We start from the raw sequence: 14,091 nt of genomic DNA on the forward strand, positions 1-14,091 counted from the left end.
AGAAACTGTACTTCCATTTAAACAAAAAATTCTGTAAATTCAACTGTCGATCAGACAACTATCTGTACTTCCATTTCCGATTTTAATATCAAACCTCCTCTTTAGTTCCCGGAAGGTGTGGTGTATTTATAAGGGACACCAAATCAAAACTAATTGAACCAAAATCAATCAAACAGCACTGACAGTCAAATAACAGGGACAATCCCTAGTTTAAGATGAAAAAAAGCTATTCAATGTAATGCGTTACTTTTAGATAATACGAACAAAGCAAATGTCATATTCAACATTTCTCGCTTAGACAGAAAGCGAATATCTTATCCGTAGTATGAAATCCTCTTCAAATAGGAACGTCATGCACAAATATCTCATTCTTAGGAACCGAGACTTTTTCAAATGTAGTCGACTAGCAGCACACAGTTGCGTCTCAAGAGACGATGCCGGCTGAGAAGTCGCATAAGAGTAGCATGTCATTTACAGCCATTTACAGAATCGCGATCACAAAAATATGATGAGAGCCTGTCATGCTATATGCAGTAGTAGTACTTGCGACGTCGACTAAAGACACATCTCAAGGGACATCTTGCAATGCGATGTCATTTTCTTTTCTCATTCATTAAAAGCCCAAATTCTTTGCGGCAATACGCATGACAAACACGTCAGCCAAGAAGCCATTGTAGTAGACACGTCTCCAATACTAGACCGACTGGCGCATTTGAAATGGTATAGCAGTTTTCAGAATTAATTCACAGAGGTTTTAGGACATTAACCAGTCCTAATGCAAAAAATATTTCCAATTTCAACTGGCGCTATATTGAGAAACCTTCCAGCAGTTTCTATTTAAGTGGTTGAAATTAATAAAATGAGTTTTGCGCTAAAATCGATGGCGTTTGAGTGTGAATCATAATGCAAAACAATGAACCGTGCATCACCAACACAAACTGCCATGTCATATTTGACAATCCATTTGATACTTGTTCATCCAGAGGAGAAATACCCTGAAGCGTGATTCCTGAGATTGAACGGCGATGCGCCATGCCGCACGCAGCGGGGAGAAATTGCTCAACGGCATTTCCGACTACGAATGATTTTCAATTTATTTCATAATCAACAAATCATAAATAACAAATCTAACCTACTGCATGCGTTTGCTTACTTAGGTGCACACACGAAACACTGTAGTAACATAATTTCTTTTTTTTCTATTTTTTGTAATATGATCGAGAATTCAAATGTTGCCAACAATGCTTTTAGTTCGACACACCCAAATTAGTAAGTAGGATCTGGCATGATATAACGTGTGTACATCGCATATACTATGATATATAGCGTTTACTAATTCATCGGGTATGACAGTTAATTCTCCAAAGCATGCGTAACATCGCAGTCATGTCAGGGATGACAAGATTATTTTGCATGTAGTGAGACTTCGGTTAACGAAAGAGAACAATGGCTCTCAAATTATTTTCATTACCATAGAGACGTTATAAGCAGTCCTTAAGCCCAAGGCACACGGCAAAACATTTGTTTCGCCGAAACAGAAAACAACATTTTTCAGAAAATGTTTTTGCTCGTGAAAAACGTTTTTCAGTTCGGCATTTTTTGTTTTGCCTCCCCCGCACACGGCATGACAAAAAACATCGAAAACGTTTTTTCAGTGCCGTGTGCGTTGGGCTTTAGCATTCTACAAACACCTGTCCAGTCCAGTTAATAAAACTATTCATTAGTCCAGTGAGTTCATTCCCCTCTTTTTCTAATGCAAAAATGACACAGAAATATCTACTAACCACTTTCTTAAACCCACCCTACTGGTCGGAAATCTATATCTGAAGATCTTTTTTGTTGATATGTCCCCTTGACAACATTATACACCTCTTACATCAAGATCGTTACGCTTATCAACGAGAATCGCACCATCACCAAGCAACAAACTGCTTAGGTTGGAAATTAATTATTGGAATATGCAAGAATTTATAGACTCAGGGCTCAATCTCATCAATATTATAGTAGTATGTTGGCTAAACTTTTTCTCACATATCAAGTTTTTCTCTTCAATTTATGACAAATGTTATTTGTTCTACTATACCACTTGAAATAGTAATGAATTTGATCATGAATTAATTACAGGAACATCAATGAACACGCGTATACACCTTCATCAAACTAAACCCTCTCTCAGTCTGTGATTGATGAGGCTTAGGGGTCAACTAAGATTATAAGTAGTAGATCTGACCAGTTCTTGGGACTTCATAATCACTAATTGATAAGATTTCAAAGCAATAAATCACCAACAGAGTGGATGCTATTTAGCCAGCATTGATATCCGAACTATCCGAACCAACGGGTCAGCTGTAGGTAAAAGTTCAAGCCTGAGACACGACTAAGAGCTAATGGAAGTGGTCATACGAAGAATTCCATTATATTTTCAATGTAATAATCATCAGTAAAGCCTCGAAGGACTCTTAAGTGAATGGTTAGGATCATTAGTTCGTTCTGCTTTGAATTCTGAAATGATATTTACATGAATTTGCCAGCTGTTTAGTCAACTGGTGATTGTTTGATTGTTCAGGCCAAAGAAACTATCAATAAGTAGCAACTAGCTTACTTAACGATTTCGTAGCTGGATATACACGGCAACATGCAAGTTGAAATTTGAAGCTAAACATTTATCCAGCATTAACATCGCATAATTAATATTCATAGCGAGAAAATTAACCGATAAATTTCTGATAAGCAGAGCAGCTGACAAGCGAAATTAACTATCAGGCACAGCATTTATGAGGCGGAGAATAGGGGTCAATTTATTCATTCACTTTGTATATTCCTAAATTGAAATGGCTTCTCTAGGAAACAGTCCCTTGTTACAAGAGGCGGAGGAAAATTGAGACTGCGGTTAGTGGTTGAGAATTTGAACAGGGATAACCAAATATCAGGAGATCCGGTCAAGGTAGAAACCAAACTACATTTCTTCAATCGGGATTAAATGAAATTCTGTTTCATTTCTGACAAGTTTTTAACAGCGAAAGAAAGAAGATTCCAATCGACCAATCTTCCAAAACTACCTGATTATCAAATCAAGTATTTCAAAATATACAAAATTTTCCACTTATGATGACACTTACCATGTCGCTGTACGATTCACCAGAAGTAGCGTTTTGTTTATCAGGATCGTCAGCGCCACCTGAAGAGAGGATTGATCCACGGGCGACGACCAACTCCACCTGACCGCTCGCGCCTTGCAGTATGCGGATGGCGTCCTGATGCGAAATTTTAGCATCCAACAACTGTTCGTTTATGGCCAAGATCTGGTCACTTTCTTGCAGGCGGCCATCTCTGAAAAACCATAAAATACGAATTGTAATCATGAATTGTGATACTATCCGGTAAGTTACCGACATGAAAATGACACAGTATTTACATATACCGTATGTCAGCATGACACCTACAGAACTGTTTGTCAAAGTACGAACAAACTTTCGATTAAACACGGTGAAATACACTGAATAACATGGTGAATTGTATCGACAAATAGTGGAGTTAAGTACACGAAAGTACTCGTAACATTAGGAAATAAGTTGCAATATTGATCATGATCATAAAATTTTGTAACTATGCCGAGGGGGAGCAAAATCAAGCAGGTGTAATGGCGCGATCGATGAATATATTTGTCGGTGACCAGCGAAGACCAGCGAGCGCTATGGATTACCAATCAATTTTCACACCATTTATAATACGATTACATATCGTCGATTCGATTCTGTGAGTCGATCTGAAGGGCATACAAATCACCCTCTGATAGTTAGAGCGGCCACTAAAATCGGCATATTGATGAACGTTAATCTGATTACGGATCACCGCTGAAGAGCACGAGAGAGTCTCGACGCCGACGACGACGCTGCGTTGCTGAATTAACTGATTGAATAAGAATATCTATACGTGATGGTATGTATGTGTGTATGTATCTTCCTGATGAGTGATTGACTGCGAAAGTATCAGTAGTCAACCGATGAATGTACGAACAACTAGCCATCGAATATGTATATATTTCTACCTGTTTACAACGTAATGTCTGAGTGACAGAAATGACATTAGCGACATTAAAGGCTCGCACTTTTTGTTAAAGCACTCGGCTGTATCCAGTTCAGAAGAAGGTTTTCTTATCTTATTTCTTCATTAACTCGGTTAATCCGTTTTGCCTAAAAGCGAAAAGTGCGGGTAACATGGCCCGGGCAATCTCGACCATGTTTTATCTATATCTTGCCTGAAAGTTGTGAGCCTTCAATCCAGCTCGATGCAATCCGGCAAAAATCGGTTTCGCGTACGAAGCAGCGAATATGCCAAGATTCTTCGGTATTGAGTGTAGTATTGACACGGGATCGCTCGAGAATGACGAGCATAACAGGAAACAAACGAGGAAGAAAAAAATCTGCGACGACGAACGCCATCGGCCATGTATGTAAATCAATACCTAAGTTAAATATGAGACACAAAAAGCTATAATTCACTCTTTATAGCATTATCACTGCTTCTCTCTCTCTCCTCGCATACAACCATCAGAAACAACAAGAAGATTAATACTCAGAAAACCGAACCAGAAAACAACTACGAAATCGCTATAATCCGATGGAAGCATGTGTGAAAAATGATTGATCAACCACGACTCAGTGAGCGTACGGATAAAAACTGATAGTTCGGTAAAATAACTTAATTGCTAGCATTTCTACATGATACATAAACCGATAGCAATTATAATTATTGATCATCTGAAATAGGCAAATAGAGGGAGAAAATATCCCCGAGAAGTGGCAATATCGTAATGAAAATATGAAATGGATATCCACCAAAACTTAGAACGATCATTTTGTAAGAAAACCTTTTTTTCTAACACATCATTTTGACAATTCTTCGAGAAGGGTTAACTCCCAATACTCAACACAGCGCACAGCTTCTAGATATTACGTAAGGGCAAAGAGAAATGTAATCAATTCTGTTTCCTTTTCACTTATCCTATACTAATAAACAGCTGAATCTAATAACTCCCAGCCAAATGTACAAATACATGAAGCCGTACACAAATGATAAGAAGCAAATGTAGAAAGTGAAGCTGAATTAATATTCAATGATATCTGATGAACTGCGCTCTGAGGGTATTACGACTCTCCCCTTTATCATGTAGCTGTACCCAAAGCCCATCTGCCCAAACACAAGTTGTGTCTATTCTTGAATGTGTTTTCAATCAATCCGCGACTTAATGAATTTGTGACTACACTTAAGATTGCATTGCACCCCTAACTAGATTAGCACAAGCTGCAATGCTAGTTATCCCTGAGCTAGACTGAATGCAACTCTGGCGTCTCCCATAGCATAGAACTCAAATCAAATTTGTGTTCTATGCTCATAGTTAAAACTGCCGATTCATAGGGCCCTTCCTTTTCAATGTTTGCAAGTAGTAAATAGTCCACGATTGAACTGACAGATGGCGCCAGTTCAGACTCGAGAGACTAAATTGGGTAGACGCTTAGCGTGAGAGACATTCTAGTTGTGACCGGGATGTTCTCAACGGGTTTCTTGTCAAAAGGTTTCTTCAGAGAAGCGACGCCAGTTTGATCAGTCGGTTGCGCGATAATTCCCTCTCACGGAACTTTTAAAATCCGCCTAATAGAATTTCATCTTAGCCCTTTAGCTCTTGCATGACCTTCCGCCATTGACGTCGATGATAAATCCCCGCGAAGCCTGACACGAGGGCCTATAATTACGACTTTACATCATCCATCATGACTTTAATTGTACAGATTTATGCTCGTAAGAATGCAAAACCTATGACGAAAATCGATGCGCGCTCGATGCTTAGCATATTAAACAACAACGTTTCCTCAGAAGTTTTTTCTTTTTCGCGAGCCTCGATTCAGGTCTACCCGCACGCAGATTATCAAACAAAACAAAGCCGATCGATCGCGAACCCGTTCGAGCGGGATACACGCATATGACATTTTCCATCGCAAAAGAGCGGCACGTACGCGAAATCCACACCGGCGTAGATTTTCCACGTAACGTATCTTATCGATTTCGAAGTGTCTGGACAACCCAGCTATGATGTCACATCCGACGGCTTTCAACGAGTAATTGACTGTGACGTCAACCGACAGTCCGCTATTGAAGTCTAATTTCTATCAATTATACGGTCGGTAATGACCGACTATACTACATCGATGACTATACTACATCGATGACGACATTCACAGTTAAGCCTAGACGAGCAAACCATGTCAACTGGTGCTTAATCTTTAAGTCCGCCCATATGCAATCAAACTTCTCCATAATGAATAAATTCCGAGGATAGTTTTGTAATTTTGTAAAGTATTCAGTCCTCATAGTTCTTAAACCAGATTGAATCTGCGTTATCTTCTCATAACAGCCTAATTTGGGAAAAAGCCACAAACCTCATCTAGACAAGAGCCTTATTCTTAAGTTAGGCAAATCTTAATCTCAAATTAATTAAATCCATCAAGAGATGGGATAGGCACATAATCTTAGAATTAATTACGGCTTGTTTCAACTTACCTGATAAATGGAAATGGATGTATCCATATTAACACCATTATAAGTGTAAATAAGAACACTCATTAATTCAGGATTAGCTAGACTATCCAAAACTTACCGCCTCATTTCTGATTTTGTTCAGGTACGCAGTACAAATACGTCGTTATGGAAAAGATTCCTGTAGCATTTAGGCTTTAATAAAGCTCAAATATATAGAGCTTATCCTGCGCAAGCTTTGAAAATTTGATTGAACCTGCACGCAAGCCATAATTACATTCGACTATTATCCTGTCTGACAACAATGCAGTTCTCTCCAACCCTCCAGACGGTTCGTTTAATTGCTTTTTAACCTAACGCTATATGTTTACCAGACGACAATTTTTCTTCATCAGCGAGAAAACAGTGGTCATTAAAGCCTATTCCATTCCGCATGAGTGCGAATATTTGCACGCGCCATTTTCCCTTTTGTTCAAACATATTTTTCGATACTAACGGAAAACAGTGAGACAGACTTCTAGTTGACTTAGACAAATAAATCATTTTTTATAAACCATGAAAATATTATCGATAATTGATTTTTCTTTTCGAAATTTTCTCCACATTCAGACGCCGGCGCGAAATACACGGGGCATTCGAATTCGATACGAGGAAAACGAATTCAGCTCGCCGATTTCCGATTCGCGTTCATCGATCGGATAAAAATGAAGAACTAAATGGATATCAATTATCTGAGTTGAATCGAGCCGGCAGATATTGTACGCATACTCCGCCGTGAGTTACCTTCGATTTCGAATAAAAACATAACGCGACTGCAGACGATTAAGAATCACTTGATACACCACCACATCAATAAAGCCGTTTTCAGCGAACGAAAGAAACTTAAAACGTTTTTCCATTTTCATATCACGTGTTGCTACACGAGATTTCGAACAAGTTGCACTGCGTTCATGAATTTGATTTGTTTGTCGTTTCTGCAGCTGCCAAATAACTGGGAGGGTGCTTTGAGCGAGTGCTAAAAATGATGCCTTTACTCTCAGAAAAATCATTTCCATTCATCAAATTACGATTATGGGTCCAAGTTTTATGGCAGCCGGAAGAGGCCATCGGCAAAAGGGCTGTGTCACAATAAGCGATGAGATAGGGCCTATTAGGGTATATGCAATAAACAAAGAGCTAACATTTTCTTGGCAAAATTTCATTGTATACTCAGAAAAACAGTTAGACTAATGAATTCATTAGCCAGCCCAGCCTATCTATGATGAACTAAAACATACTGAGTGATCGGATATCATTCTTAATGACCAGTTGTTATCAATCCACTGGCCGTCCGTAAATCTTGCATGGAATAATCAACTGGCTGCCCCGAAAAGCGGAAATGCGGCAAACATAAATCAGATTTGGTGCATGAGTCTCCTAATTGACAGCAACGGGTCAAGATAATGCCATTGTTTCACTTGTCAATTTATGGTTCATAAAAAATAAATGATGACATTTATCAGTATCTGTGTGCAGAAGAGGAAGGACACTGATTAGCTTATATAAACTGTGCTTCAGATTAAGTTTGTTTGAAAGGATTGCTGATGGGGGCCATTTGGGAAAACCTTGGTCGTCTGATTTGAAAAGATCTGTTGGATATTTCTAGATAACTGAATGCAGGTCTTAAGCCACATCACATGAGCATTTTGGCATGGACAAAATTTGATTTGTTTGTTAACCCTTTTGGTGCGTCTACACCGCAGTGCGGTGTATGAATTGCACTATAGTGGTATTCCCATTATTCACCACACAAGGGTGGATTTTTTCAAAGTTTTCAAATTATCTCCAGCGCTATAGGGTATCGATTAGTCAGCACTGAAAGGGTTAATCCAAGCCAATTTGGCCCTGGCAAAATTGTCTCGGCTTTATTCATCTGGATTCATTAATCTTCTTCAGAATCAGTTAGTCTGTTCAAATTTGGCCTGTACCTGGAATGGACCAATTTGAATGGACCAGATCAATATTGTACATTCACTGGCCTAGCTATACTGAATGAGTGACAATCGAAGCGAAGTTTTTATTCACTCCCGGAAAAATGGTCCATTCTAGAATTCAGAACAGACCTGGCTCGGATGGCTTTTGCTAAAATATTACGAAAGATACCAAAAGACTTAAGATTTTTAAGACCCATTCTGCGCAACTGCGAGCAAATAGACTATATTCTCTAGCTTGTCGATGCTGACAAAAAAATTGACGAGATTTCTATTAAGAATAATTACGTCTCATCAAAACCGAATGACAAGGAGAGAAGGCAACAGCAGACTATATGAGGAGTTGAGATATACACAATTTGCATAAACATCGCTGAGAAATCAACACCTGTTCGCTGATCAAGTTTTATTGATGAATCAAATAATGTAACTGCTTGTAATCATTATTCTCAAGGCGAAAAATGAATTGAAAATTAACGATAGGCAACTACTAGACCTACAATGCAGCGGCGTATGAATTTTCCGGAGAACGGTCACAGATGCTACAAGTTTGCTCGTATTCGGTCGAATTGCAAAAGAAATCGTTCACGCAAAACGAACTGAACGCCGAGGCGGTGTTAAATTCACCGAAGCGAGGACAGTCGAAACTTGTCTTATTCGCTAGTACAATATTCATCCTCAGAAATGCAGCACGCATCGTAGTACGCTAATTTTTTCCTTAAACATTCACTTTTCTATGAACACGGTTCCCGCAGTTGCATGAATTCCCAATTTTTACCCAGGTAATTTCATTGGTGATTTTTCAATTTTCCCAAATGGAAAATGGCGCCTACGTAAAATGAACAGATACCATCATACTACAGGGCATCATAATAATACAGCCAAATGGTGAATGGTTGATAACGGTGACTTTCAAAGTGATTGAAGAAAGTTGCCTTTGTGCAAATGCTATACATAAAATGTAAATGAATTTCCGAAATATTTCTTGGTTTAATGAAAATTTCTCAAATTCTTAAATATTTCCCAACTGTGTATATAATCATGAAATTAAATCCCAAGTTTTTCGCGATACTGTGGGAACCATGCATTAACATTAAAGCACTATCGTAGAAGAGAATACCAAAACACGACGAGCCGCATTTTCATATTCAAACAGAATATTTGAACGGTTGTACGGTGAAAATGCGCATCTCTCGGATATGCCTTTATTGGCAGGCAGCATCAGATATCCAGCGTACCAATCAACAACTATCGAACAACTGTCTATACGAACGTGATGAATTGTCATTTCAGCTACCAGTCTCTCTCAAGACTGAGCTCGGCGGCGGCGGCAGCGTTCAAATCAAACTTTTTCAATCAACGAAAGAGCGCAGATGTACCCTTACATGTTGGTGTACCATACTACACAAACAGAAAATTTGGTGCACAAATTCAAACGCACAGGCAGATGCATGCTAAAAAACTAACTTGAAAGTTTACAAATCATATAATGATCAATAAAGTTACTTTGGATTTGAATATATTGATAATTGATTTGAATTGACCGGCAACAAGTATAGCCCTGATATATTGACGACTGAGTGCACATGCTCTCAAATTTGACTATTGAAATTTATCAACAAGAGCTAAGAATTTTCCTGCCAAAAACAGTTTTTCGTCGAATTTAAACAGAGTTGACCATGTCATCGATGGAGGTTCGTCATGACTTCAATGTCATCGATTATACGTCGTTTAACCCGAGAACCAATGAAAAAAATGCTCACATAAAAAAACGTACCGCGATTTTACATGAATTGGCTCAATGCCAACCTCATACTGCTGACAAAGGTAAACCAAAAACGCTAAATCAAAAATAGAGACTGGCAACAAGTCTACAAAATCTATTGTTTATCGCCACCGGTGAGGGCGCTGAACAAAACACAAGATTACTAGCAGTGAGGAGCCGGCCTTCCTTTCCGCTTATAGTTCTATGGCTGAGCCTACAGTTGGCCTAAAAATAAGATAAGAGTTATAAAATACATTTACAAAATAAATGCCAAAATTCACAATTTAATCGTTATTTTGAAACACCAATATTAATGACATAATGCACATCCAATCACACAGAACCCCTGATATAAAGCATACTAGGTATCGATGCATATGAACATTATTGTAACAGGTATTTACTGCGTCATAAAATCGGTTTTTGTTCCTACTTATGCGGCAGGTAATCAAAATCTGAGAAGTCGATGAACTATAAATTAAATAAACACGCTATTGATAACGAGATATCAAAGCGCGCCCGACGTCAAAAAGCCTCGTTTAAATTTCAATTAAACCGATTATAGATCTGTCGGCGGAGATTTTTTCTCTATATCGAGCGACGACATATCATTATCTAAACTTCAAAAGAGAATATCCACAAGAGATAAACAACACAACAGTTTCACTTCCGATAAACAGATTCCATACGCCTCAATTATAATAAGTCGATTTTTTTCGTTCAATACTGGAGTCAACCCGTATTGCAACAAGAAATTGAATCCGCGCTTGTGTATAGCATTAAAGGATCACGTGGATGTTGTGACAGTGGAAAAAAATCAGTTCTCCCGAGTCCGAAAAAAGCGTTCCGCGTTTATTTATTAGAAAATTTCCTCATTGAAATTGGCCGGTGAATATGTCGAGTTCACCAAAGATATGCGCGAGATAATGGAATTTACCAATTCAAATATAGAGAAACATCGGTCAAAGTACGTGAAACTGTATCTCTTAATTTTTCGCATTAAAATCTATATAAGCGCACCGTGGCAGTGAAACCTTTACTATATTTTACCCATATTCCAACGAATATTCAGTACAATGCATCGATTTAGACATGAAGCGCTTCAACACGGTGTAGATATATATACATATATCGATCAAACGAAGAAAACTTTTTGATTCTTCAAATATCAAACCAGGGTTTCACACTTGATCTCCTTGTGAATAGAGCATTATCTAATCGGAAGGAGCGGCTTTAGGTACGGATTTGTCTAACGAATCTCGAGATATCTGGAAATGAAGTGCGCGCTCCGTGTTGATAAATCTGAGCTTATTTAGGAAGAGGTTTTTGTTTGGTTCACTACAGGAAAATATCACCATCTATAACGTATCCCGAAGCTACAATAACCAACATCGTCTTAGAGACCTTATATACCGCATCGACCGATATAATAGCCATAACTAAGGTGCTCGCTACTTACACCTCCGGCTCAGATACAACACATTTCTTATTACTTGTCTCGAAGGCACCGGAAATTCAAACCAATGGGACATACTTAATTAAGTAACCAGTGGTACGCAGTCGGCTGAAATCCGATGGTCAAATGATTGCTAGAGGGCGCGAGTCACTCGACGGCAAATATCAACAAGCGAAAATGAAGCGGTGAACATTGATATATTAAGATTCCGCACTTATGATGTCCGCTGCCTCGAGAGACCGGTCCAATGGACGAAATACTTATATTACATTATGCTGCGCTTGACGGAATTTCGAATGCGCAAAATAATTTTGAATAACTTTCCACTAAGACGAGACGCGACCACTGTGGCAACCTCAGTGGAAATAAAAATTTATGAGCAGCTCCCCGACGGATGAAGTCATTAATGAAAACATCATTCGGGACCTTACACGATACGTATAGAGACCGCTGGAACGTCACATCGGTACATTCATGAGTGTGTAATCCTGAGATACCAAGAGCATACAATAAGTAGATTATTGGACATCAAGTTGACCGACTAATACAGAAAGCAGATATTTATTTGCCGATATTGGTTTTGGCCACAAAGGAAACATGCTACAATACACAGTTCAGATCGTGTGTTCGAGAACATATAATTCCCAGGTTGGATATTTCCTCACGATGCACATATTCCGGTTTGGTTTCATGTATATCGTGTTCAACTACTTCTCAAGTGATAGAGACGTGCATGAAACTGAATTCATCATCCTTAGAACAAAATGGCAGCAACCCGCAACCTAGGAAGAAGTAAGAAGATGGCCCCTTCAAGATGAAGTTGCTTTCTGATGAATATGTCCGTCAATTTTCCTAAATTGTTTTCAATGGAAAAACACTCCATTAAATTGGAGTTAACAATGGATATTCAAATAGCAGGACTTCTTCAATTTCCATATTGATATCGTTTACATCAATATTGTCTCGTCCCGACCATACTGCGAATAACTTGAACAGCATTCAAAGCTGTTGAAATATTGAATTGAGATAAGCATACGCCAGGGAATTGTTAGGCCGAAAACTGATTTTGGGACACATTCTTCAGATATGCACGCCATCAACCCAGGCATCAATCAGCCCGGATACCGAAGTGCTTCTCACGTAGAAACAAGAATCCGTATAATTACGTGCACTGGCTTGAAAGAAGTAACAGCGACAATTTTGGCGATTCCATATTGCAACAGTTCACCCATGACAGCACAAAACAATGTCACTGTCACCGCAAAGCAGTGGCGCTGTAACCACCTCAATCTCTATAAACTTGCAGCGCCTGTCGACTTACGCTGCTTTTCTATTATTAGGCTGTTGTTTGCAGGTTATTAATGTCCGAATACCTTCACATCTACTGCAATATTGAACAGATATACAATCAGGAATACAAACGTTTATTACCATTTGATGATTATGAACAATCGCAATAAAAACATTAGCATCAAAGCAGTATTCATACCGATATACTGCTGTACACCTCATTCTCACTAATTCCATTAACATTGATGTCATTATTCGCATGAGAAAATCAAGTGCATCACAATACAATGAACCAATAACGGCCAATGTTATAGATAGTTTATTACCTGGACTCTAAAAGAGACTCATTTTGGAGTCCATGGTTTATAAGGTCACGTTCTAAGCAATACTGCAATACGCAGAATCCTAGCGATAACTACGCAAGAGCTAATATCTGGAACTAGCTGCTTTCCAGAGTTTTCTGTTAGGTTGGCGTTGATAGCATTACAATACATACATTCTCCGATTATCTAACCTCTTAAAGAGTCAAAACCAAACCCAACTTCAAGTAATCATTGTTTTAAAAAATTTGGCCCGTGGTGACATGTAAAAAGTTGATACTAACCAGGCTTACGATAAACTCAAATTTTCAACTCAGGCATATATACTTTATTCAAACACTAGATTCATCTTCAAGTCTAGATCAAAGAATTCAGAGTCCAGCCAACCAGTCAACCAATTGAAGCCAGTAGTTTCTAGTCGATCTTCAAGTCTACCACAGTATTGAAGCATGAAGATTCAATTTTCTAAAATCGAAGTTGAGGAGTCTACCAACCAACCAACCGGCTAGTCAGCCAATTGAGTCAATAGGTGTGGTAGTAGTACTGGACTAATGCGTAGGCTGTTGTCAGTAAATGATTTACATTCAGTTGCAGCCGCTGAACAGCGCAGTGTATTGATGTGAAATAGATTACGTTTATCTTTTGCATTCATAATCACAGCAAAATTTAACTAACAACAGGAAATTCATGACAACTCCCGGCAATGATATTGATGAATGATTGTTTTGCGACATCAATAATTAAAAGCCAACTAAT

At 38.6% G+C, this 14,091-nt stretch overlaps 1 protein-coding gene across 14 annotated transcripts in view; it reads right to left on the minus strand.

Moving 5' to 3' along the window:
• The window catches only part of LOC141900900 (multiple PDZ domain protein-like), a 157,633-nt gene that overhangs the window by 97,336 nt on the left and 46,206 nt on the right, over positions 1 to 14,091 (minus strand). For 13 of the 14 annotated variants that reach the window (XR_012618788.1, XR_012618789.1, XM_074787966.1 and 10 more), the window contains one exon: positions 3,120 to 3,330. Coding sequence is in view for 12 of the 14 variants with exons in the window: in XM_074787966.1 (XP_074644067.1) it covers positions 3,120 to 3,330 (211 nt within the window). In the remaining 2 variants the exon portion in view is untranslated. Of the gene's footprint in view, positions 1 to 3,113; positions 3,331 to 14,091 lie in introns of all 14 variants that reach the window. The other variant, XM_074787962.1, reaches the window with a different exon arrangement.

The sequence above is a fragment of the Tubulanus polymorphus genome, chromosome 2 (genome assembly GCF_964204645.1).
Source record: "Tubulanus polymorphus chromosome 2, tnTubPoly1.2, whole genome shotgun sequence".
Classification (NCBI taxonomy): Eukaryota; Metazoa; Nemertea; class Palaeonemertea; order Tubulaniformes; family Tubulanidae; genus Tubulanus; species Tubulanus polymorphus.